The 27983-nt window shown below is 42.2% G+C and overlaps 1 protein-coding gene across 1 annotated transcript; it reads left to right on the forward strand.

Moving 5' to 3' along the window:
- Positions 1-4376: 4376 nt before the first annotated feature.
- LOC118779797 (transcriptional repressor scratch 2-like) lies at positions 4377-10367 on the forward strand. Its single transcript, XM_036532063.1, has 2 exons — positions 4377-4671; positions 9304-10367. The coding sequence occupies exons 1-2, from the start codon at positions 4497-4499 to the stop codon at positions 10140-10142; spliced, it is 1014 nt and encodes a 337-aa protein (XP_036387956.1). The 5' UTR covers positions 4377-4496; the 3' UTR covers positions 10143-10367.
- The last annotated feature ends 17616 nt before the right edge of the window (positions 10368-27983 follow it).

The following is a 27983-nucleotide window of genomic DNA, read 5'->3' on the forward strand; positions in this document are numbered from 1 at the left end:
AACCAAAAGGTTGCTGGTTTGATTCCTTGCTGGGGCACTGCTGCTGTACTCTTGGGCAAGATACTTAACCCAGAATTGCCTCAGTAAGTATCCGCCAGTATAAATGGATGACAAGTAAAAATTGTAACCTATGTAAGTCACTCTGCATAACAGCATCTGCTAAATGACAGTAATGTAACATATACAGCTGTACAGTTTTTTGCTAATATATAGATATTTTTCTGATAGTACATTCATTTTCCATGTGAGCAGAGTTCAGAGAGAATTTAAGAGGAGAGGATGTAGAAGTTCTTTGAGATTATCAAGGTGTGGCGTGTGTAACGTGGAAGCCATGTCCCAGAGTTGGATTTCTCTGTGGAAAGTGGGGCGCTTTATCTCTGGCTGCCAGGGGACTGGGTGGTTGGGGGGGGTGGGGGGCTGCGGGGGGGAGGGGGGGGGGGGGTGTCCCCTGAGATCACACGGCCCTCTCCTCTGCACAGCCCACCCCCTGTGCTCCGGGTCCAGCTGCACCCGAAACGCAGCCGCCCTGTTTAAACCCCGGTGAGTGACACTGATGCCCCTCTGACACGCAAGGTCATCCCGTCGTGGGCCCAAGGGTGCGAGTCACTATGGTAACACGGCCGAGACCGCCGGGGTGGTAACAAGATGCCTGAGCAGCAGAACAATAGAGAGAGAGAGAGAGAGAGAGAGAGAGAGAGAGCAGGAAAGGCTCTGTAAGGTGTGTGGGTACGTGAGCTGTGTGTGCGTGTGTGTGTGTTTCTGTTTCTGGGGGGGGGATTGAGGGGTGGATAGATTAAACTCAATATGTTCTGAGGTGTGGGTTTAAGAAATCTGAAACAGGAAAGCGACCTAGACATGAACTAAATGGATAATGAACCCAGTCATCACCTCAGTCGAAATATACATTTCATTTCCCATGTTCAAGCATGTGTAAAGAAAATCCTAAAATCAAAATATAGGCTGGAGGAGTTTTAACTCAAAAAAACATGAAAGTGTTTGTCTGTCAGAATGAGAGCTGAGTACACTGACCATCCTCCACAGTACTGTGAATTAAGGAGAATAATAAAATACCCTGTTGCAGGAGTTGAATCTCGGGTCAGGACGAGTTAAGAGGGAATTATTCACAGCCAGCATTATGCTAAAATATGCATACGACTGCTTGGTTGCCATCTCTGTGCAGAGGCAGTTGTTTGCATGTGTGGGGAGTGAGATGACAGCTTACCGCATGTAGACGTTACACTGTCGGGCAGCCAGGGGGTCCTGATGTGAATCACATCATTAGGAATCGTTTCTCTATCACACCCGGGGATGAATCGTGTGTAATTATACGAACAATTTGAAATTACTGACATTTGTTTTGTGTGAATAAATCTAAGAATGTTCATCTCTAAAAAAATGCTAATCTGTGAAGTGTTTCATATCGCAGGTTGTGTCTAGTGCTCATATTAATTTCATCTTTTGTCGCTTGGAATTCAACGCAGAGAACACGGAGGCAAAAGCTGACAATTGGGACTCAACTGAATTTAGTCAGCACTTGGCACCCTGGAACAATTCAATTCAAAGGCTCGCTTTGCATATGAAAACAGAGAGACGGTACTGTCCCACCTCAAAGGAATCCCCGATCCACCAGATGCTTACATTAACCAATTGAATGAGGCCTGAACATTTAGAGAACAAAAGGTCACCGTGACACATCGCAAGCAGATGCAAAATTCCAGTTATGTCTTTTGAAAATGCCACTAGTTAATCTCTGTGAGGAAGCTCATATAAATGAAAATATTTCCACAGATATGATAGACAAAGATATGATATATGGTAGACACAAAAGATAAGGACGTTGTCATGTATTTTTATATGTGTTTTTGTCCTTCATATTATACAGAGCATATGTTGCTTTGTGCTCTTTATTTGACCTGTAAACCATAGTCATCCTCTCAACCAGGGATATTTCTAGCTATTGAAAAGATCCGGGGCTAAGTCAAGTTTGCCTGGGGCTTGTCTTTTTTTTGAAGGGAGATCAGCATCGGTAGGCTAGGGAGGCTATGTCTACCTTTATAATAAATAAATATTATCACGCCTTCAGATGGTGCAAGTCAAGTTCCGCTCTGTTACACAGTCTGTCTGTTGTTTTGCTGTAAACACCTCCTTTTTCAGGGCGAAAATATTCGGCGCTAGGCTTGAAATATTCGGGGCTATAGCCCCGAACGATCGGACCTAATGACGCCACCGCTCTCCACAGATTTTCCTCTGTGATTTGCTTATTACAATGAGAAGTGTACCGAAATAAATGATCAAGTCTCTTGCTTTCACAGAGTGAATTTATATTTCTTTGTTGTCTGTTGTTTGCTGTATCATGACATGTTTTCTTGTGTTCCTCATCACAAATATAGAGATCAGCTTTACATCTTCTTTAGCTAATTAGACCTATAGGGCATAACTGCACGGTCTTCTATACAGGTTAGGGACTTTAGCATTCTCTGGTATGAAGTTATGTTGCAGGCGTGCGTGAGGGAGAACATCTTGAATTTTTGCTGCAATGCTTCATTGCTGTTATCTAAATCTCTCAGTTAATGCTCTTATCCTGGACGCCCCATAAGGCATAAGACTTTAATGACAAAGAGTGTGTTTTCTCTGTCAGTCCAAATGCGCTTGATTGTGTCACCATAGACCACCTGTCTGCCTCCGCTCCGCTCAGATCGGACTGTGGTGAAATCCTTGGGGTCCCGGTCTGCCTCTGCATTCACCCAAGCATTCACTGTCAGACAATCGAGTCGGAATAGGCCTGCTTGTTAAAGGACCTCTGCTTCATCCCCAGTGTATAAAACATGCTGTTGAAACTGCACACGCTCATGTTATGTATTATATTAAAATTAATAGAGCAGCCCTGTAATGATTCATTTACATTTTTTTAAGCATCTTTCATAATTCTGTGACGCCTGATTTGGATTGAGAGGCTTTAACCAATACTGTGCATTAAACCAAAAACTGGTAAAGATCCTACAGGTGAGGTCCTCTATAAAGTATGTATAATTATAGGCCTCGTAAGTGTGGCAGGGGTTTCAGCATTACTACCCCCAGCTCCTGGTTACTAAGAAGGGGGCTTACCCTCAGCTGTCCGGTTCACACAGCGGGAGCCGAAAGAGACAATACAGGCCGGCCAGCCCAGATCTTTTGTGTAGCCTCACAGCCAGTGACAGCTCCACACCACTGGGAGTCCTAGCATTGTCCTAAACTGAACCCGCGTGAGCGTTCAGCCAGGATATATTTTGAAAATGTTCTAGTGTCACACTCGCTGTAAATTTCATCCGTGCGGCTGAGACAATCAAACCGTGTATGCTGTTATTTTGAATGCTTACTATTTTGTCAGGAAAAAAAAAAACTGGAGCGCACTTGCAGTTCAGACACCATACTCATTCGGGTTGAAATTAACCTAAACAATGACATGCAAAATTTATTTCCTTTATATTAATAAATGTTGTTATGATGTAGATTTAGCCATAATCTAAATGAGTGAATTACATAGCCATGCTTAGTAGGACACAAATCTCTCCAGGCACCAAAAAACAGCTCATAAATCAATTTAAATGCCAATAGCAGTATCTGTACGACGCTTGTACATGCTGCTCTGTCTCATAAAATCATCTCATATGATATGAAGGGAAAATAAGGATACTTGAGAAGACAAGACACTCGAGAGCGGTGGGGTTAAGAAAGAGGTGGCACGGTTAAAAGGCGATGCCAACTGTGTCACTTCAGCCCGAAAAACAACAGGAGGAGCGAGATCCTGTGTGCAGTTTCCTCCACGCGCCTCCATTGTCTGCCTGCTCCCCGCTCTCCTCAGTGCAGGCAGAGAGGGAGGGGTGAGGAGGGGAGAGACTGGCTCGGCTCTGTGCTCTCTGTTGCTGTGCGTGTGTGTGTGTGTGTGTGTGTGTGTGTGTGCGTGCGTGTGTGTGTGCGTGTGTGTGTGTGTGTGGGTGCACAGACGGTTGAGTAGTAATTCGATGTGTGTCCCCCGGGACATTTGATGGATTAAAGCTAAGCAGCTCCATTTCGAAGGACCACCTGATCTCAGTGCTTGTGCCCCATATAAAGGCGAGCGTGATTGCTGATCTCAGCTAGTCTGACAGGCGCTTTCCTCTGCCTCTCTCTCTCTCTCTCTCTCTCTCTCTCTGTCTCTACACTCTCTCCTCCACTTTCTCCCCCGTCTGTTTCTCTGGCTTGCATCACGGGAGCTATCCAGTGCTGAACAAGATTGATTTTTTCTTTTTTTCCAGTGAGAAGGGAATCACAGCTCACAGCTTTGGGGGTCATCCTCTTCTTCTGTTTTTCCATTGTCCTTTTTTTCTTTTTTTTTTTTTTTTGCTGGGTGTCTCGAAGTTGCATACGGATTACCATCGACCTGTTTTTATTTATTTAATTTTTTTTTTAGTTTGTTTTGTGTTTGCTGCTTTTTTTTCATGTGCGTTTCCTGGGCTCGCCTGGCCGGCTGTTGAAAGATGCCCCGTTCATTTTTGGTGAAGCAGGTTAAGCTCGATGATTTCTCGTCATCTGCAGTGGCCTCCAATCACCACCACCACCAGCACCACCACCACCACCTGGACGACTCCTACACTTTCGCACGCTCCATCACAGACTCTGTGGCCAGTCTGGGGGTCCGGCTGAGTGAAAATGGTCAGTATGAATTCCTTTTTTTTTAAATATTATTGCTTAAAATACACTTGTGACTCTCTTACTTCTGATTTTATGGGTGGCTGGTACCGAGGAATGTGTATAAATATTAGGAAAAACATTTAACGTTATTTTTACTGAAATTAAAAACAGAGCCACTCCATTGAGGATTGTTGTCCTTGGTTAAGACATATGTTCCATAAAGCTGGGTGCTGTTGCAGTGATACCCTAAGTAAATCCCCCGACCCCCCCCCCCCCCCCCCCCCACCCCTCCATGCTCCATGAATTCAGACTTTTGTTTTTTGACTCCGATGATGCGCAAACAGAATTCAGGTCACAGCAGAGCAATCGGCTTATGTAAATGAGTGCCGGAAACGGGGCTTGATTTTTTGGGGCCATTGTTCACGTAGCGTACACGTACCGTGACCAAGAGTGTCCCAGCGTCACCATCTCCTCTCGGCATACAGCCTTTGTGGGAACCAGCAGCCGTTCCCAGAGAATGCTGATCAGCACGGTATGGTACATTTGCCCTTACCTCCTGCTGCCCTTGAGTTTCTCTCAGCCCCCCCCCCCCCCCCCCCCAAAAAAAAATTCCGATCCTTCTGGGTGTTAGAAGCCCACTAGGGGTCAAATTGCTGCCCTGCTACAAAAAGAGACATCACTGTAGGACGAGAAGGAAAAAGAAAAAAAAAAAAACGAAATGCTGGTGGCAGTATTAGAGGTCACACGACTGTATGTGCACACGAGACAATCTGATATGTCTGATATCACCTTCTCCTGCTATACTCACGGGTTCACATCTTTTTTTCCCTACATGTGCTGTGTGTGTATTTTACCGAAACGAGCAAGCCTGGCGGGTGATTGGCCGCAACGTCCCCTTGACTCCCGCAGCCCGTCCGCTGGCTTGCCCCGTTTGCGTTCAGATTCAGGGTGCCGGCTGTCCCATTCCCTTTGTTTTTCCCTGTAATCGCGCGCACACAGCACTGCAGTCCAGACCTGTGATATCACCTGTTATATAATGACGGTCAAGCTCCTGAGCAGTCTCACACACTGCCCGCGTAAGAACAGAACACATCTGAGGAGGACTTTTCTCTGAACTGTAATAAAGTGGACATAGATTGTTGCTGTGGGAAGATGGGGTGTTTTTTTACCCTGAAATCAAAATGACTGTCAAGAGTATGACAATAACAGGTGCAATAATCATAATATTAATAAGTTGCAATAATAATAAGTTTATTGTATGTAACGCCAGAACAGCAGGCAATTTCAGGTACAGCTAAATCAAATTTTGGTGCTGAGGTCGATTACCCTTAACACAATATCAAATTGATGAGGGATTACAGAGGGAAAATAGTTTCATCTCAGAGAGAAAAAAGATGCACAGGCACTGTACTCAGTTGTGTATTGTTGATGTGCTCAGGCTTTTTTTGTTACTCTGATAGCAACAAGGACTCTTTCTAGGCAGGAACGCACAAAGTGTCTACTCATATATTTTGTGTTGTGTTTACATGGCCAGCGTTTTCTATGTGTATACATTTTTCACGTCTCGTATATTATTATAAAAACACAGACGTGCAGACACATGTACACATAAACACACATACAGAGATTATGTAAATAATTCAGGCACTCCTCTCTCTCCGTGCTTTAATTTTGACAGTAGAGCAAATTGCTTTTGCTCTGTAAGTACAGGCTTGCATAAAATCATTATTGTTGCATAAATCAAACGACTTCATCTGCCGTGTCTATCAGATAACAGAGGAGGATACAGCATATCATGAAATAAAATGTTTTTCTTGTGTTGCGTAAGAGGGTAAGGTTATAACAGCTGTCCCTGCTTCAGTGAGACAATGACAATGGACTCTTTGTTTGACCTCGATTGGTATTGACTGACACTTGTTACATGAGCACGCTTACACAGTTCATAAACAGTTGCAATGAAACGGGCTGGAGTCTAGCATTGTATTCAGGTGAACTGACAGTTCATATCATATAAATAATAATAGAAATGGGCTCTGTTTACCATCTGTGATGTAGATATGATTCTGATGATTCTGTGATATGTCAGAATGTTTAATGTAAACATGTTAGTATATTTAATACTGCTGCACAGTAACAATGACTGGATATATACAAAAGAATTAGGTTTTTTCTTAATGAGCAAGTGTCAAGCCAATGGTCTATGATAATTTTACTGCTTTAACTTATATATTTTGCACATTTGGCTCACAGAGGTACATCATTTGAATTGTTTGATTCTAGGCGATCTGCTATTGAAATCTACATGAAAATGAAAAGTTTCCATCTGGATGTATATATAACACAAGATCATGTCCTACCTGTAGTAAGGGGTCATGGTGATCACAAAAATACCACATACAACAGGAGGTAAATGAAGCACCTGTATAACATTGCTTTTCATAACTGGGGTGTGTGTGAAGCTTTATCATATGTATTTCTTCTTTCTAAATCATTTCAGTACCTGATCCACAGGTTCCACCAGCTCTTTTAATGAACGATATATTTATCTATTTGCTTCTTGGTCACTTTTATTATGCCTTGTTATTTTCCACAACAGTGAACGTGTTCATCTGTGCCTCTATCTTCCCACTCTAGATTAGTACACTCTCTTTTACCCAGTGGCTTATTGATCTGTGCAAAATTTAGAATTTCATTAAAAGGAGGTCAATACTTAATTTCCACGGCTTGCTGCAAACAGCATTCTGGAATGGGTTCTTTTCTGTGGCAGTGCACTGATTTCTACCCTGAAACACACTTTGACACAAATCAAAGTAAACCCACATCTATTTCTCACTTCTTCCTTTTCTAATGCTGTAGTGTAGCACAGTAGTAAGGAGCAGGGCTCATAACCAAAAGGCTGCCGGTTCAATTCCCTGCTGGGACACTGCTGCTGTACCCTTGGGTAAGGTACTTAAGCCACAATTGCCTCAGTAAATATCTAGTAAAATTGTAACCTATGCAAATAACAATAATGTAATGCCTTTAAGCTTTATCCACCTTGTGTCAGAAATTTCCCAGCTTGAAATCCTTTTTATGAAACGTGTCACATATGAAAATCTTTACATCGCATGGGCTCATTGCAAAGGCCCATGAGTGTCTATGCCCAATGAGTTACTTTTTCATGAAGGAAAAGTCAGTATGAATTTTTTAAAAGCCTGACTAGAAGAACACATTAATTATGAGCCTGGAACATTAGACGACTTAACATTTAAATATCAGGAAGGAGAACAAGGCCGAGTGCTGTGCTGGAGAGGCAAAGCATGGGCCAATGCCACATCCACTAGAACAAGTTTCATAAGCCCTGCTATTAGGAACACTTCAAGCTAGAAGTTGACTTTCCTTACTGTTTGAAATTGTCGGTATAGCATGAATATTCTCTTACTTTGAGCACTGGTAGTGAAATGTCTGACAGAGCTGACGTTTCAGTCATGAAAAAGTAGGCCTGACCATCTGTCTTTCACCAGGAAGTGGTTGTACATACTCGCTTTCAGCAACAGCTCCATAATAAAAAAATGGCCTTTCTGCTTTTAGCAGCTACCAAACCAGACCAAAAACACCAACACAGAACACTGCTTGGCCCCTTTAACTAAAACAAACCATCACTGAGAGCCATTCATTTTGATCAAAGAATTAAAGATTGTTACTGCTACGGCAGCGATTTGAAAGCATTCCCCACGCTGTGCTCAGCCCACTAAACTGAAAGCCCCTGCCGTACAGCGCCAGCCAGATCATCCCCTCCAGGCAGCTGCTCCTCACTCATTTGCACGTAATTGCGTGAACAGAGAGGGGCTGTGACGCAGCGCGGCTCCTCCGCGTGCTCCGCCGTGAGAAATCTAATCAGGCGCGAGCCTGCAAAATCAATCCGCGCGCTGCTCTGAGGCAGCTCCCCGCGCGCCCCCGTGTAAACAGCAGAGCTTTGCGCGTGCTCGTGCCGTCACATTAGCGCCGGGGGAATCGCACTCCGGGCGGGGTTTGCGCTGCTTGAACGCCGCGGGCCTTTCACCTCCGTCCGCGCCGCTCAACTTGTTAATGTCTGCGCGCAGAGAACTTCTCAGGAGAAGATTAAATAAACGCATGAACGCGGGCACATCAGTTTATCGCAGCACATCGCAGGCGGCTTGCAGAAGCAAGCCATTTAACGTTGGAGAAAACAGCGAAGGCTTTGTTGAAGTTTATGAACGTGTTTCAGCCATGGATGACTTTATAACAAAGTCCTAGCTGAGCATTCAGATCAGCGTAGTCTGAACATTCAACTCAAAAAGTAAATAGAATGAAATATGTAATATTTAGATCATTTCAGTACACAATATTATACTATTTTGACATTGTTTATTTATGTTTATTCATAACTGACACTCATCCCTATTTTCCACCTTAACACAATGTTCACTACAATCTAGTTGATCATTGTGTTGTGGCCACTAAAACATACTTTATGTAAAGGAGTTTGAATCTGTTTAAGTGTAAAAATCAGAGGCTTTGGCCTAGTAAATCTGTGAGTGAAGAACATGACCAATATGTCTAGGAGTGAATCTGCGTTGCTTTTCATTTGGTCATAACATGGCTGTTAATGTTGCGTGTGTCTGTATCCCACCCTTCACCCCAAAACTCCAGGCTACATCAAGGACTACATCACGCCGTCGGTCTACCAGAGCGAGAAACGCATGGGGCTGAAGCTGACGCCGGTGGCGTCGGAGCCCCCCTACTCCCAGGCGAGCAGTGGAGGGGAGGAGTACTCCGACCACGACATGGAGCACCCCGACAGCCCTCAGTCGGCCGCGACGGCCGGCGGCTTCTTCAGCGGCGAGGCGGAGGCCCTGACCGAGGGCTACACCATGGACGCCTTCTTCATCTCCGACGGGCGCTCGCGGAGGAAGGGCAAGGCAGACGGTCGCGGGGGAAGAGGAGGAGGAGGAGGAGGAGGCGGCGGGCGGGAGGGGAGCGTTGCCGCAGAGACGGGGGACCTGGGCGCCAGGCAGGGCAGGGGCCACGCGCGGCACACCTGTAGCGAGTGCGGCAAGACCTACGCCACCTCCTCCAACCTCAGCCGGCACAAGCAGACGCACCGAAGCCTGGACAGCAAGATGGCGCGCAAGTGCCCCACCTGCGACAAGGTGTACGTGTCCATGCCGGCGCTGGCCATGCACATCCTCACCCACGACCTCAAGCACAAGTGCGACGTGTGCAGCAAGGCCTTCAGCCGGCCCTGGCTCCTGCAGGGCCACATGCGCTCGCACACCGGGGAGAAGCCCTTCGCCTGCGCCCACTGCGGGAAGGCCTTCGCCGACCGCTCCAACCTCCGCGCCCACATGCAGACGCACTCCGCCTTCAAGCACTACCGCTGCAAGCGCTGCGACAAGACCTTCGCCCTCAAGTCCTACCTGAACAAGCACTACGAGTCGGCCTGCTTCAAGGGCTCTGCCGACGAAGACGACTCCTGCTCGGAGCACTAACCGGGCGGACAGCGCCGGCCCAACACCACCCTCCCCTCTTGGAAAAAAACCATCTCTTGCTTCCCTTTTTTCAGAAAGCAATATTTTTACTGAGATTACTTTACGAGAAAGGTAATAATTACAATGACGCTGACAATAAAGGGTGCTGGATTTTTTTTTTCCTTGAACAATTGCTATGAAAGTACACACAGATGCACATACACAAACGAACAAACGAACAAACGAACACGCTCAAGAAAAGTAGCTATGAGGCTCAGCATGTGACTTTTTATCAAGGATTGAAACCCTAGTGATGATAGTAATCATATTCATAGTTCAGATATTTTATAGCAAATAATGTTTGGGAAATTTGAAATGAAAAAGACCTCTTGTATTTTTATGCTGCTTTTTTTTTGCTAAGAATTGAATTTTTTTGCAACTGCTGACAACTTTTTTTATGAAAAAAATGGAAAATGAACTATAACTGTATTTGCAAAAAGAGAAAAATGCCATGTTTTTCATCAGACTTAAATATCGAAATAGTTTGTCATCTTTCTTTAATGCAATCATTTTTTATGAACTATATTTTGTGCCAATTTTTTCTCCAATTGCTTATCAAAAAGAAAAGAAAAAGCAATTAACACAAGTGTTGGGCATTATCAGATGCAAAAAAAAAATTATTCAGATTTGTAAGAGTCATTTGAAGACACTAAGAAATTCAGCTCTCAGTCTATACAATTTTTTGAACAGGTGCACCAAACAGCAAGAACAGTTTTAATATCCTTATGATGCATTCAGTCATCCGCTTACTTTGATAATGCCTCTCATATTTAAAAACCTTTGAATACTGTTGTACAGTAAGATGCATGTAGCTCAACGGTTGTCATATAGCATTATAACTACCAATATAGCTATTTAAAAAAAAAAAGCAAATTCAGGTGCATTTCACTGGAGCCGGCGGAACAGGTGGAGGCAGAGGATACTGACAACTGAGCAATAGTGGTACATGCAAAAAACCAAACATGTCCACCTCTTCCCGACTGCATCAGGTGCTTCCGCAATAATGGAGACAGACCTTACACCTGCCCCTTTCCCCTGTCACGATGGCCGGTTTGAACCCCCCATGTGTGACTCCCTCGGATTTACACAGCTGAGCACAAATAAGCAATTCAACAGTCCAGTCGCTGGGGACACCCCTCCCAACCCCCAGAAATACCTCAGAAGGAAAGAATGGAGCCTGAGCCACTCGCTTACAAAGACAATGTCCTTTTGTCTCTTCTGTCACCAAAAGCGCTTGACACTTTGGACGAATGGCATATGTTTAAGTAGCATTTTGTATTTTTTTTATTAATTGACTGACTATTTATGACCAACTGATTATTTATTTATTTATTTATTTATTTATTTATTTATTTATCCTTTTAATTTATTTTAAGTAGGAATTATTGAACAAAATGACTGTAAAATGCTGCTGGTCCTCACTGAAATTGTTTATATGCATGAAAAACTGTAGAAGGTCCACAGGGCTTTGGTCTTAAAAAGGACCAAACGGACTGAGAGTTTGTTGGGATGAACTGAAGACGCGTTATATCTGCTTCATGGGAATGATTTCTTCAGCACAGCAACGCAATTGTTGTTCTGTTGTCAGTTTGTGGACATTAACAGGCAATAAATTAAGAATAATTACAATAAATTATTATTAATCCTGCATTTGGCTTAAAAGCCTGTCTTGTTTCCCAAGCAGGCTGGTTTGTTTTCCAAATAAACGATTGAAAATCATGTGTTTTTATGCTTTACAGATTTACAGCAATAATTTCAACAGCAATAACCAGTCTCATCGGTATTTATCATTTTGCATCAATCATTTTATGACCTGTACTTAACCACTTACATAGATCTAGAATTCACAAGGAATGACAATTACTCTTTCATCACACCAAAGTCAAATTCATGTGTGTTAAACTTAGACTAGTTTTTCTGGTGGCAGGAATTCATTTTGAGAAAGGTACTTCATTCCAAAAAGTGTCTTACCATTTGAATTCTAGGCTTTGTGTCCTGGGTTGGAAATATCACCATGGCCCTTTTCCACCAATCAGTGGTAGTGACATTACTCTAATGACAAATAAGGAGACAGTATCAACAGGACTCTTCAGTGCTGCAGTCTTTATTTTACTGTGGCTGTTACATTCAGATAAACTAAACTCAGATACAATGCAGCATTTTAGAACGAAATAATGAAAAAAAAAAAAACAGAGCAAGCTGGTATCAATAAGGTGTTGCAATAAGAGGTAAAATGCCTGAACCACACACCTCTGCAAATACACTCTAACTTCCCGGAATGTCCTGCTATTTGTGTTCAAAAGAACAATGGCATTGATTAAATCAATCTTTAGCAATTAAAAGCTGCGTGACGTTATGTTTTAAATGACTCATATCACTTTTAAAAGGGAAACATTATAGAAATTCACATTCATACTGTTATAAACAAATGCCACTGCAAGCATCCTTACAGATCTGCAGGGAACTCTCTTCTGGCTGCTGGTTATTTAGAGTTGCAGAAGCAGAAGAGCAAAATGGGAAACTAATGTCTGAACTAGGCAAGGAAAATTTTCAAATTATTCAGGACACATTTAACAGAAACTGTCACAATATTGAAAAGAGTCATAATGCTCCATGTTATAAAATATAACTTGTTTACAATGAATGAAATATAACTTGTTTACAATGAATACCATTCAAAAGTATATCATTCATATACTTAAATGTATTCACATGCATTCATTTAAATCAGTTATACTCCCCTTTATAAATAGCTCTCTTTGAAAATCTGGTAATGTGTTGATGGAGTACTGGCAAAGGTGTGGCAGCCAGTAATCAATTATCCAAACGATTACAGATCAAACCATGTCACATGAACTATCAGCTTTCTGTATATTCATAACATATGATACAACCACAAAATGGAGTTCACGCAAACCTGTTACAAGTTTTTCTGTGTCTGTCCCTCCCGCCATGACATCCACCACAGAGACTATAATAGGATATCCAGCGTATCATGTCCTTGAGGTTGGGCGTAAACAAACCTTTGATTTGAGCCTGTAATGCCAGGTGTGACTGTCACAGTTGTTTTGAGTGATTTCTGCTGAGATCATACATTTCAGTTCTGCTGATTTCCAGGCTTCAGATGTTTGCTGTTCTTTTTTCTTTCCCTTAAATAACTATGATAAATATTATATTCCTGAACATTTCAGACTGTTTCAGAAGGTTGATCAGTACCACACTCTGACATATGAAGCTACAGTTCAGACGGGAAACTAGAGTCTGCCAACTGCAGAAAGAATAGAAAGACTAGGTAGATTTGCATTGATACATCCAAGCTGCCACCCCATGAATTCAAGGACTCTACTCTTTTTCTGAAGCACTTAAGTGTCAATCATATGAATGTGTTATTGAATGATTAAGTGTATGGGGATGAAGCAACACTAAATTCATATTTCCATGTTTCATGAAGCTTTGCTGAGATTAAGACTGAGATTGGGTGGAAAACTGGCAGGGCAAATTATCCCTCTTATAACATTTACATTTATATTTATTCATCTGTCAGACATTTGGCAGACATCAACATTTATTCATTTGACAGTAATCAAGTTAAAAGAAAAAATGCATATGTAGAGTATATATATCGCATAAATAATTCAAAATGCATGAATATAGTAACATCTGTGACTCTTGTAGTTGTTAAAAAAGTTTTCCTCTGGCATTTTACCAGCAGTATTTCCCTCACGAGGGCCTTTCAGTCTGCCCACTGTGGTGCTGTGTCCTTACTGAGCCACACATCAAAGTGAGTGATGTCTGTCGAGCAGCACAGCATTTTATATTCTTCTCAGCAATCAACAAATGTGTGACATTGTGATGTAACAGTCAGACTGTGATGTACAGTCAGGGATGAAAAAAATACACCAAAATTAGCTGAAATACTCTATTCAAAGTCTAGACAAAGGACACTGCATTGAAACAAGCCAAGAATTCAGTGTTTTCTGTTTTTTTGGGAACGTGGTACAATTCCATTTTTATTCATGTATTTACTTTATATTCTCCGCTTAGCTGCACAATGATGGCACGTGCCAAAAATGTCAGGCAGGTTACATGATCTTCCATATGGCTCTGAGGATAAATGTCCACTATTCCATTTAATTCAGTCCTATCTGTTCTTTCTTCGATTCAGTCATTTCCACCAAGTGTGAAGAAATCTAAGCCATGAGAGCAGAAAGGTCTTTCACTTTGTTACTCTGTAAATGTTAAAAATGATAATGACAATAATGATTATAATGCTAATAAAACAATAGCACAATGATACCATGAGTACGCATCTTTTTTTAAACCACAAACACCTAATTTCTGGCATATATATGAGAAACATAATATGACATTTCCCAGCTAGCAAGCCACACCGCTTTCAAAACTTGACGTGATTAAGAGAACATGGTGAAAATTGGAACATTCCCATTAATTCAAATGCGTTCGGTGGGAGTATTAGCAAATAATATTGTGGGACAATATGTTTTGTTGCTGTGATGTTTGTTATATGACTGTAACCTTTTACCAAGATGTGTGTGTGTATACAGTGTATGGGTTTGAATTGAGTATCATAGACACTAATATTTGTATGGAATTATATTTGAAAGCAAAAACAGGTCATCTGAAACAGTGTTACTGCCAGTTCTGAAAGGATAATCATCAACTAATATACTACAAATACGTATTTCCAGTTCTGTAGTCACGCCTTGGTCACAGAGCCAGGTCACTTTTATTATTGTTTGTCTGTCTACATTCCACCCAGTCGGATGCAACTCAGTACTTCAGAGTAAGCCTGAAAGATATTCTATTGTTCTTAAATAATAGATGTACATTTTTTTTCCCTGATGTTGTTCCATCTCCATTCCATTCTGGATGGCTTTTTTTTTATTTTATCAATAGTGCCTCTGTAAAGAAAACAGCCATATAAATAATTTTACTGAACAGGAACAACAAAAGCTGTTCTCTATCCAGACACACAGTGCCAAAGGGGAAGTGTTACCTTGTGCTGGACATCTGACTGCTTTGCATGAACAGATGAGTCCGCTGTTAGACACACAGGCTTTGTCTACTGTCACCGAGTTCCTCTTTCTCTCATCTCACATGTAACAAAAACAGGAAAACCATCTGGCATACAAACAGAGAAATAAGATTTTTTTTCCAATAATTGAGAAAAACATCTTTGCTGAGATGAGGTGAGCTCCTGTCAGTTGATTTATTAGTCTGTTTATTTATTTATTATCTTCTTGAAACCCAGGAACCTCCCTCTCTCATGAACACAGAGAGTTATGTATTTGTTGAATAGAATTTAGCGCATTATTGCATACATTTTACAAACCTAAAGCATAGATAATTTTGTGAAAACACGTATGTATTCTAGTAAGCAAAAATAGGTAACAGTATATGATGAAGAATTTAAATCTCATTTTCTATTAAACCAACCGACAGCCTACAATATTTGACATGCAACAAAACAGGTGTAATAATGGACTGGATGTCTTTTGTATTGAGCAGTTAGCAATGTGTAATGAAGCATTATGCATTGTATTGACTAAATAATGCATCAACAATGTGACCAGTGTTGCTGAAGAGATTTAATCTTCCGAGGAGCACAGCAGGCACAATGGATATCAATCCATATAAAAGAACAGAGAAACCTGTTCTGTTTGCGCTGTGATAGCAACAAACCTGACTAGCTTCAGCTTCAAAGGAAAGTGAACCTTAGTTAAATATCAGCAGTTGTAACCCATATCATATTAAATATACACTACAACGAAGGCGCATTGGTGCAGTATAGCATTATGTATTTTGATTACAAATTTCTACTTATTCTTGGGTCCAGGAGAAGAATCAAGGTCACCCTTACTTCTAATACCTTAAGTGAAAAAAAAATTCAATGGAAAATCCAGTATTATATGTCCACATTCTCCATGTACTTGCAGGTTTTGAAATAAATTTCTTACCCATTTCTTACATATTCTGCTGTAGCTACAGTGTATGTGTAAGGTGTCAGTGGACCTCCATCTGTTGTGTAAAGCTTTGGCTGGAGTGCCCTCTGATGGCTCACGGATCCAGGACAGAACAAGGACACAAAAAACAGCAGAAACAGCAGAATCTGAGATGGCTTTCAGCTGCAAAGTGCGGTTATGAGCTGTACCGCTTTCATTGCAAGCTAATGCATTTCAGCTCTTAAATAATTCACAGTCGACCTCTAGCTACATTAGAGATCAAACATACATTTGAAATATTTAACATACCGCATGTGTCAATTTAGTAGCGCTCATGTTTTTTCTCCAGGTTAATTTTTTTTTGTTTGTTTGTCATTTTTTTTACAAAATGAGCATGCGTTGTGTACCAAAACTGGAAGGAAGAAAAACTGCTGACCTTAAACGACCCCAACGTGCAATTATGTTATTTTTAAAAAGTGCTGTTACTTCATAAAAGTTACAGCTATGAAGTTTCTCCAGGAAAATCTCTGGAGTAAGCCTCAAGCTGTAATAGCCTCTTGCTATCAGAAAAAAAGAACCTGTGAAACACAGAACAATTACACTGCCCATTATTGCATTTATTGGTAGTGTTCTTCTGGGGGGACAATAAATCACTCAAACTGTGAAAGGAAGAAAATCTGCCCTGGAGACACTTTCCACTCTGAAATCTGCTCTGAACAAAAAAAAATGCTCTGCTCTGGAGAGGAAATCATCTCTTGATAAAGTTTTTGCCCTGGAGAAATTTTATCCCGCTCAGATTTTTTTTGTGTGTGTGACTAACTTATAAAATAGGCACTTTTTCACAATTACAGAGTTGTACCCCAGGGTTACATGAGTGCGTGTATAATTAACTCCACAGGCTTTTGAAATTGACAGGTAAGGGAAAGGGCAAAGTGATTCCATTTCCACAGAGAGAATATTGCACAACTTAATTCAATAGAAGTGAATGTTATGTCAGAGTGAAAACTGATTTTAGAAATCACGGAACAGCAAAGATGCAAGGGGTCCAGATTGTGCAGTGAAACCATGAACCATGAAGGCATTCCATGGAATTGTTTTTGGAAATGTTACGTTAATCCAGTCAGCAAAAATTCAAAAAGCACAGCCCTTGCAGTTTTGCCTGTGCTTTGTCAAATGTAGGAGGGTAATGAGTGGTATCTGAAAGAATTAGGACAAGGTTGTGAAGATTTGGGATGCAGTGGTATTTTTGGCACCGCACAGCACAGCATTTTTTCACCTGTGCCGTTGTAAGCTTGGAGCTGTGTCCAAGACAAGCTGACAGAGGTGTTTGGTTAAAAGTGATAGTAACCTTTAGGAGCTGTAGAAAAGACCTCTGCTGAGGAACATCTTCAAAATAAATAAGAAAAAAAAAACATTTGTACAGGAATGGGCAGTGATAAACAGCTCTGTCAGAGTCAGGTGTACCTCATGAAATAGCTAAAGAACACAGTTTTTCAAGTGATGTTTCCCTACAAAGTGAAAGAGCACACATACTGTATGTTCTTCACTGGTGACAACTGGGGTAGCAATGAATAGAAACGTGGCAATGACTTCCTCCCTATTTCAGGAGAAGGGACATCAGGAACAATGCTGGCTTCTGCCTTATGCTCATTATTTAACCCTTTCTTCTGGTCCATTACATTACATTATTGGCGTTTGGCGGAGGCTCTTATCCAGAGCTTCTGGAAATTTACTGAGGCACTTGTGGGTTACAGCAGCAGTGGGAATCAAGCCGGCAACCTTTTGGCTACGAGTCCTGTCCCTTAACCGCTATGCTACTATGCCGTCCATGTTCCCTGTCTGAGACAGCTGCCGACACAAAACACAATATCTTAAAAAAATACTTAATAAATACGATGTAGACATCGTGATATAAGGAGACAACTGAGGATGCACTGAGGTCCGTCTGGGGGTGCACCCTCACCCCGAAGCACCCTCATAGTACCGGCCCTGCGTCAGTGGGTCCATCCAGTCAATACCCAGGTAATTTTCAGTGCCAACCAAACTATCACGCATGTCTACACTGCACTGTCCTGGATCAGCTTATTGCTCTTCTGTATTCACCACTACATTACAGCCATTGTGCTACATTGGCCTGTGGCCTGTCATGTGACCAATGCATAAGTCCAGAGCGAGATCATTTCCATGTCAGGTGATCTTAGAGATGGAGAGCGTATTTCTGACAAAACAAGCATTTATCATTCCAAAGACACTCTGTTACTCTGCCCGATCCTGTTTATAGAATGTTTGCTCCACAAGGCTGCCATTATATCAAACATGCCATGGAAATATTATTCTAATGCATGACTATAATGCTGCAACAAGGTTAATATGTGTATATATACTGATATATAAGCGAGGTTGTTTCACTAGCGCTACAGTGTAACTCACTTCATGATGTTGAGCAATTGGCCCGTTCCTTTGTGTCTGCTCCACGCCACTGTCTTCCTCTTCCTCTGATCTTGTCGCTGTTGCTATTGTCTATTGTTGAGAGAATTCCACATACACACCGCATGAGTCATTATTCAAAAAATAATCAAAAAACAACAACATAAAAAAATTAGGCTGCACCCCAGGAAGGGAATTCTATGCCCTTCTCTCCCACTGTTAGGGATGATTGACTTCTCAATTACCTTGATTTGGCCTATTCTGGATTAAAGTGAAGTGTGTTTTCACTATACAGAGTGCTGCTGCGGTCTCTTTTTGACAGTAATTTTTGTGACACTTTCATGCTAACACTAATTAGCCTCATTTTGACAATCATGTCTGTGACTCATCCACGCTAACAATAATTAGCGTCAGGGTGCTTGTCCACCAGAGGGGGATCTGGTCAGTAATTATTTGTGAGTGCAGCAATGAAATTTAAAACTTTATGCTTCCAGATATCGTTCCCTCCGGTTTTGTTTCAGTAGTATGCTGTGCCGATCGATGTGTATTCTTGCAGAAATGCCCTTCACTTTGCTGTTGCTTTACTGAGACCTGCAGCAGGGAAAGGGTTAATAATACTTCTGCAGTTATGTCCAATACCCAGGAGGCTTTGATAATATTGAATTTATCATAACAGATAAATTAGAATTTTTCCCTGAAAAAAAAAAAACCTGTATAATAATGGGTAGTCAACACAGCATTCTAAGAAGCAGATTGTACTTAACAAATCTCCTGGATTTCTTTGAAGGAGCTCCAAATAGGATAAAGCAGCCAATATAGAAGTTACTAGAATAAACATACATAAACATAATCCAGAATTGGGCAGCCAAATGCAAAAATAAATTTAGGTTCATACATTTTGGTTATATATTTGGGCAAGATCAATGTAAGACAGAATTATGGAGTGTAAAGGTTGATCTCTATTCTTGAGTCTGGCAATTATAAAGAGACACAAAACACAAAGAAGCATTTCTGTATTTTTAACGTTTTAATGTGTACGATAGTTTTTCAATATTTACACAGAAGCAGACAGCTTTTGAGTGCGTAAGACCAGGCTTGACACAGTGCTAGATAAACACTAGACGAATACAAACTTGTGTATAATGAGCCTAGTTGGGCTGAATAACCTGTTCTTGCCAGTAAACTTTTTATGTTCTTGACAATAGCATAGATAACTCTAAAGTAACAAGAGTGTGACTAACCTGTAAATAACAATAGTGTAGCAATGCAGGATAGATCCACAGAGAAGTTATACAAAGAAGTTATGCTAAATAGAGAGAATGTTGGTTCATATTTTATTTACCACTATTGTGTTGCCTGATGTATATCTAGGATAATTAATAAGTTTGAAGGGACTGAAAACTTTCGTACAAACATGTCCTGTGTAGCTATTGTTCAGCGCAACATGAAAACAACACATTTAGTTTGTGTGTATGCAAAATATTGTGAGATATAAATAGATCATCAATGCAGATGGAAAACTGAGGCTGAGATTTAAATCTAAATACAGTGTAATTTGTCATTAACTTTCATCAGTTAATTTAACAAAGATTTCAAATTTTTCATGTCATACACAACATTTCTATTTGAATAAGAAATCTTATAAAAATGTAACGCTTGATATCATTAGGAAATGTAACAGATAAAGTAGACTTCTGATTAGTATGTTGTGAATCACGTGGCTGCTTTAAGAGATTATTTTCAGAAATGGCATTTTGAAGTTGAACATCAATCCACCTGGAACACACTGTCTCATTAGGAGACTATCTCGGTAAGAAAAAGAAAAAAAACAATGTATTTTTTTTTCAGACGCGCAGATCTTTCGGATCTTCAGATCTCTGAAGCAACGACGGGTTAACTGACACCTGGTTGTCAGCGCTAGCGCCAGACGTCTGTCCGTTGCCATGGCAACGTCTTCGTCGCTTTGAATTTATGCATAAGATGTGGGGCAAATTCTTTTGAAGGAAGGCATAATAAAAATCCCAACAAAAAGTATCTCCTTGTAAGATTCCTGTTTCTCTCATTCAGTGTCCTTTTTCATCTACAGGACTGATTGGGGGAAGGAATTCTAATTAGGAGGCCTTGGGCCTTGTGAAGTGTAAATGTATTGAGATGTAATTCTTGCTTGGGGGTACAGGTAGAAATAACATCTTGCTTAGGGTTAGACTCTGTGTAAAACCAAACTGCCACAAGCGACATACGATGTAGGGATGTAAAGCCATCTACACCACCTACTGGCTGCACCTCCCTCCAGGATAGAGCCGTACTGAGTAAGGCCACAGTTCACCTCAAGGTTCAACAAACACATGTAACATCCACCCACATCCATCTGTGTTGGGATGTTAGCAGTTACACTGACTTAAAAATACACAGTTCACCCCTGTCATTGTTTACTCTGTGAGGGAATAGGTCAAATTCCCACAAGCACAGATGTGAAAAATAAGTCTTTCAAGAAAGACTTAACTTTGCCTTTTAAAAATCTATGATCCCTGGACTGCTGACCCACAAGAAATTTCAAATACCAGGCCAATACACCACATGTTTATTTACTAATGCTGAAGGTGTTCAGAGGCACTTACCACACGGGAAGTAGAAATAAGATCAAAGGAATGAGGTGAGACCTTCGCAGAGGGGGAAATGTTGCATGAATATTAGATGTCACATCATCCATCCATTTAGTGGGTGCAGGGCTCCTCAGAAGGTACTGAGGAGAGCAGGGAGAGGGCACACACTGGCAGGAAGAGCAGCCCATTACAGGACAAGATTTAAGGGTGTGCTGTAGATACACCTGCACACGCATACACAAATACATGCACACACATACACAAAACATGCCCGTGTGCACACAAGTGAGCAATTTAGAGATACCAATTAACCTAGACCTTGGGAGAAAAAAATGTAATATTTGCTTATACATTACATTTGGTTGTCCTAATTTTGCATCTCCAGTTTATCCCAAAGATGCTTTGTTGGGTTGAGATTAATGCTCTGCGCTGGCCACTACAATGGTCCGATGTTATTCTCTTCAAACCATGCATACACAACACATGCAACACCCATTTTCTTGCAGTCAGATGGGCTGTCCCATGACCGTTGGTAAGATAGTGTACTTTTCTTTTTCTCTTTTAAGCTCATTATTTGTTAACTTCTATTTGATACTATGTTTTAATTTGAAGATCAATCAATCAAAAAAAAAAAAATCAATCAATCCTCAAGTGTTCACATGTACAATCAATCAATCAAACTGACACTGCAGATGAAAAAATAATGCTATACAGTCTTTTTGCACCTGCTGTAATGTGAACTGAACTGACCCTGTTGAGATCAAACATGCCTATTTATACTTGCTGTTCCAGCCTCAGAAAAGTATCCCTTTCTGGAAAGCTTCGATGTCATGGCATGGTTCGTTCCAGGAACAGCTCCGGCGCGGGAATGCACGGCGACAATGTGAATGTAACCGGATGTGCGTTTGTGTGACTTTATGGGACGAAATGGATGAAAGCTGGCAGTGGAAAACGGGCCTAGCCGTTTGGAAAGGATACATGCCTGATAAACAGCGGTGGGCTGTGAATGCTAACTGATGTGGGAGACGCACTGCGTGGAAGCAGCTGCTCGAGCACAGGAAAGAAACAACAAAAGAGGCCGGGAGACTTTATTGATTGAGGTCACGATCCCAGTACACCAGTACAATGTTTTTACACATCACTTTCTATATTTACTGGGCTCTAGGAGCCTGTTCACTCATGTGCTCTGCTAGCCACAGACGGGCCCCGTGTGAAAGTTTTGCACTTCTGTGGAGGCAATATGCATTATTCAAACGGGAACACTTATTTGCCACGTTTGTTACAGATCTTAGTGTTTATTCCATTTGTTAATTCCTTTGCCTTTATGATATTAAGATAATAGCAAACAATGTGCAATAAGCAGTGAACAATGACCCTATCCTTTACTTTAATGCAGTGCAAATATTGACCAGCAGGTGGAGCTGTCATTCTGCTTCACACTGATGCAAGGCAGGGCTCCTTAGTCCTGCTCCTACAGGGATCGGTTTTGCCAGGCATTCAGCAACCTTGGGTTTTAGCAAGTGAAAAAAAATATGCATTTGAAATGATAAAATCTCTTCTTTTATTATGATGATGATGATTATGATGATGAATCTGATGATGATGATGATTATGATTATTATTATTATTATTATTATTATTATTATTATTATTATTGTTGTTGTTGTTGTTGTCCAGAAAATAACTTAACCACTTAATTTTCTGATTCATTGAATCACCATTTGAGAGTGTTAGTGCTTTGAACAGAGCAGGAAGAAATGGCTGGCTCTGCGGAGCTCTACAGGGACAGTGATTTGCAATTACCCTCTTATACAAAAGGAGAAGCACAAGGGTTTTCAACTGCCTTTAGGTTTTTCAGTTTGCATAGTACTCTAAGCTTAGTGTTATGTTATGTAATGTTATGTATGAGAAGTACCAGGTGCAATTATGAATGAAAGTTGGCCTTCCTCCAGAAGGTTTTAGCAAGTGCCTGTTTTTTGTCTGAAACAAAATTTCCTACAGCAGTAGCACATCCCTGTTTTATTTATACCGCTAGAGAGGGATCTCAAAATTAACCCATCACCTACTATGAGGAGTGTTGATGACAGGTTGCATTAGCATTCACTTGCCAGCCCACCTTTGCTAGGGACAGGTGTAGAATTCAAATGCCTCAGATTTGATCATATTCCACATTAGCCTCAGTATTCATATTCTGAGCACATACAGGGGTGCATTTGGATGCTGTGGGTATATGTGACAGGACTCTTAAAGCTACACACTGTGCATAGGATAACCGTGCTTCACAGGAACAGAAACCCCATCCATCACGCATTGTTTAGAGCCAGGAATTTTGGTGTGATTTAGCCCACAGATGAGTTGATGTTAAGGTTTACCACAAGACCACTGGCCTCATCCTGGTCTGTCTTCAAAGGCAGGGACAGTGAATAAGTTAGCTTTACTTCTTTGCCATGTGTCAGGTCTGCCTGATTTAGCTAGCCTTGCATAATTACTGTATCAGGCCTGACACTCAGCTACTCCAGGGCTCCAGACTGCGACCATTTAGTCGCATTTTGCGACCATTTTTGGAGACAGCGCAATTAATTTTTATAACTAGGCGCACCAGTGCGACTTGCAAATATGCCCGCATATGCGACCATTTTTTGAGAGAGTGCGAGTTAAAATTTCACGTGGTTGCATTCGTGCGAGTGCATGATGATCATTAGGCTGTTTTGGTCCCCCTCCGGCAAAGGTTCTGCGTTGGCCATTGTGGTTGAAAGAAGTACTTTCTCTTCTTCACTGGCTCAGTCGGTCTCTCCCTGCCTGTACATGCGCACTGGTGAAGAAACGCACGAAACAATCCATTTAGCTGTTATCGTATTCCAAAGATGAAGCGGTCTGTGGCTGATTATTTTAACCCTTTTGCACGTAACTTATTTTATGCCATGTAGTGCGCGTTACATTATATGGTTCGTTATGTTTTCATTAGCGTTGAAACGAAAACATAATGAACAATGAAAACATAATGAACCATGTAATGTAACACGCACACTACATAGCATAAAATAAGTTACGTGCGAAAGGGTTAAATTGGTTTTGGTGATGAGTGACTACAGCGGTAGTTTCCAGAAGTTGCCTGATAGACCACAACCTGGAGCGGGCACAGACCAGAGAGAAAGACCACAACCTGTGGGGGTGGCACAGACCAGAGAGAAAGACCACAACCTGGAGGGGGCACAGACCAGAGAGTGGATGCAGATTGGAGAAAGTTCGGAGATCAGAGAGAGAGAGTTGATGGCCCGCAGAGGAACCGCAGACTGGAGAAAGTCCACAATGAAAAAAGAAAGTCCACTGAAAGTCCACAATCCCCCCCCACCGCCCCGTCCCCCACGCCCCTCCTCTGGCAATGCCTGCTCCCTCACCACACTCCATAAGGCAGGGGACAGGATGTGTCCCGGGTCAGGTGTCATGAGAACTGAACACTTCCACGCTCCAGTCTGGGCCGGGCCCTCCCCAGCCACCGGGCCTAGCAGGACTCCCCTGTGGGAGAGTGAGAAGAGCAAATTCGCTCCACGCCAGGGCGGCTATTTTAAGACTGCGGTGGAAACGCGCTGTTCCGCCACCCACATCACGTCTACCAAACATAGCTGCGTTCATCTGCAGCAGAGTCTGCAACAGGGACACTCCCAATGCCCTTTCAATGTGTTTCTGGTGTTCTGAGGTGAAGAACAAGTGGTGTAGAAAATCGCTCTGGAGACCTTAGAGTGGGATGTACAGCATGCATCCTCTTAGAAAATGAGTATTTATGTTATTCAGGGCTGTAATGTGGCATAGGAGCAGGACTAGTAACCGAAAGGTTGCTGGTTCGATTCCCTACCAGGGTATTGTTGTACCCTTGGGCAAGGTACTTAACCCAGAATTGCCTTAGTAAATATCCAGCTGTATAAATGGATAACATGTAAAACTATTACTAAAACTTTTATTACTTAAAACTATACTTAGTTGCTCTGGATAACAGCTCCTGCTAAATGACAATAATGTAATGTAATTCTGTTAGACGTTGGCCTCAGTGGTTGCAGACAGAATTGAATTTTTCCCACAATATCAGGCACGCGCTCTCTGTTCTTTGGGGAACGGCGATAAAGCTAGTATTTCTAACATATCTGTCATCGCAATGCTGTTAATATATTTGCGTGTCAAATGCTGAGAGGTCGTTTCAACTGGAACCAATAAATAAGTTTTCCAGGGAATCATCCAAAAAAAAGAATAACATCCATCTCCGATCTGATGATTGAAAATAATGCTCTATATGGCTGGGTATGTTTTCACTTTAGTTTCAAGCATTATAATCTGTTTACATAGCTAAATATAGCTAAATATAGCATTGTTTGTGTAACAGAGTTACCAAGTAAGCAAGAAGCCAAACATGGAATGCATGTGGCATGTGTCTGTATGTGACATACAGTAGACAGGCTCGTTAGGGACATCCCAGGAGACGTCACTTAAGCTGGTGTGTGTCGATAAGCCGTTTGGCGTACACAGGGTCGCAAACAAAAGGGAATTAATGGCCCCTTTCTTCAGGGCTTCTTTCATCAAGGTCTTTGACCTTGGAGGAAGGCTCACGGAGCAGAAGGTTATGGCTCCCTTGAAGATTGCCGCTCCGAGATAATCGGCCCACGATGTGAAAGTCGTCCAAGCGGAGACACAGTTCAGCGGTCCCCCGAGAGGCCCGGGAGGAAGCCGGCAGGACCGGACCAGAGGAACCGCTGCTGAAACGGCCCTAAAGGACGGTTAAAGTCCTCCAAAGAATCGTCGCGTGTGAAAAGACTTCCTGTTACGAGGGAAGACCCGGCCGGGCGGCTGGAAGTAACCATATCCTCAAGAGGTTCTTGACACGCGAGAATCATGTTCGGACAACCTGCCCCCGGGGACTGAATCGCACCTGCCGCTTTTTTGGAAATCAATTCTGGTAGGGCCCTTTTTTTTTTAAACCCCCAAAAAAAACTCACCACATGGATCACAGATCCCTGCCAAGAGGAAGTATTCCATGTAATTGCTGGTGTGAGTTACACAGTGGGCACATTCCTCCCTAAGTCATGAGCCGCTTGAAGTGTCAGAGAGTCATAAACCCCAGAGATACGGGTATGGATATGGGCATTTTTCTGAGCTTTCCTACGGCTACAGTTGGGCTTGGAGGTACCTACCATTTTATATTACCATCCCTTGGAAAAGCAGTGCTCCGGGTAATATGAGATCAGGTGAACGATAACCTGAAGACCTGAATTGCATTTATAAAAATGACTGTTTTTTTGTATTAAGATCACTGCTGCTGTGATAATGATCTCTGACAAAAAGCTTTTGAGCGCTCAGTCTCTGGACAGTACCTCTCTTAACAATGTACACAGCGTGGATTCACTGCCTGGTAATTTCAATCAAAATTTTGTAAAATAACTTTGCCTTCCATGAATTTTTCTTTTGGGCCTTGAAGAGGCACAACATGAACTGCTTTGAACAGATCACACCTCCACCTGTGGAGCTGATGGCAGCTCCTTTTCTCTGTGTGATAGACAGGAAAACCTAACCTGTTGCCTGTCGTCTTTTAGGTCCAGTCATTTGCTGCTCCTTTTCCTGTAGCAGAGGGTCTGTGTTTGTACCCAGCAATATCATCCAGCATAGCCTTTAAATCGTGAAACAAAGGCGCCTCCTTTGAGCCCCTCTTTGGAGCTACGCAAGAACCCCTAATTTCGTCTTGATCCTCGTTGTTCCATGGGGGCCAACCGCAAAAAAATTAGGAAAAGTGACCTCCAGTGAAGTCATTCACCCCTCCATTGCACCCCTGAGCTGAGAGCTCGTCCGCGTGGAAGCAACCCCCCCCGGTGTGGCCTCTTGGGGTCCCCGCCTGGAATTCCAGCGGGCTACCTGCCGCAGTGCCCATGTAATGCGTACCAGACGCCCCCCCCCCCCCCCCCAAGACGTCTGGCTTCACTGGCCCACCGCAGCCACCGAGAGCAGCGGCCCGCCCAAAATTTGAGGCTCATCTGTTTGCCCTCAGCCACAGCGTCGGCTGACCATCTGTGGGGCCTTGATGTCATTCCTCCAGCTTGACTGATGGCCTGCTCTCGGCTGTGTGCGGACCTTGGCTTTCAGACAGGCGCTGCTCCTCTTCACAGCAGGACGTGTACAGGAAGTTCAATCCTGTACCCAATCCAACTGTATTAAAGTTTGAGTTCATGGACTGTATATCAGCGGTAGACTGAAAGTATGTTCTTTTTGAATATGCAAAGTGTATTTGCTCAGCATGCCTTTTTGGACCAAATTACATATTTTGTATGAAACTTGACTGACTTACTCCTCTTGGCCCCCTCAGGAGTGTAGGGTGTCTGCCATGGTTCTCCCCTGAACTCGTTTCTGTGCCAGATCTTTGGCCTCTTGCCAGAAGAATCCCAGTTAGTTCAGATCATGGAGTGTGGAGCGTTTCCAGTTGTTTTTTTGGCCTGTCATGCCTTCGTTTTCCTTGTGGGTCGTAGTGCAGCGCTTGTCAAGTTATATTTGCTGTCTCTCTCCTAAGCACAAGACTGATGCTTTTCTATTTTCCTCACTTTATCACACTCGTAATGTCATCCTGCTTGGTTCTGCTCCACAGCCATTCATTTGTGATTTGGCTGGGCCACCATATCGTCAGATTATAGTGAAGGCAACATACATACATTTCATAAAAAATATTCTTTGAATGTGGAAGCTAAAATGGTTTAGGACTAATGATTGACCAGGTTTCCTTGAAGATATCACCATTTATCATATTCGGATATGTACCACTTGCCTTATAATGTGTA

The sequence above is a fragment of the Megalops cyprinoides genome, chromosome 6 (genome assembly GCF_013368585.1).
Source record: "Megalops cyprinoides isolate fMegCyp1 chromosome 6, fMegCyp1.pri, whole genome shotgun sequence".
In the NCBI taxonomy this organism is placed as follows: domain Eukaryota; kingdom Metazoa; phylum Chordata; class Actinopteri; order Elopiformes; family Megalopidae; genus Megalops; species Megalops cyprinoides.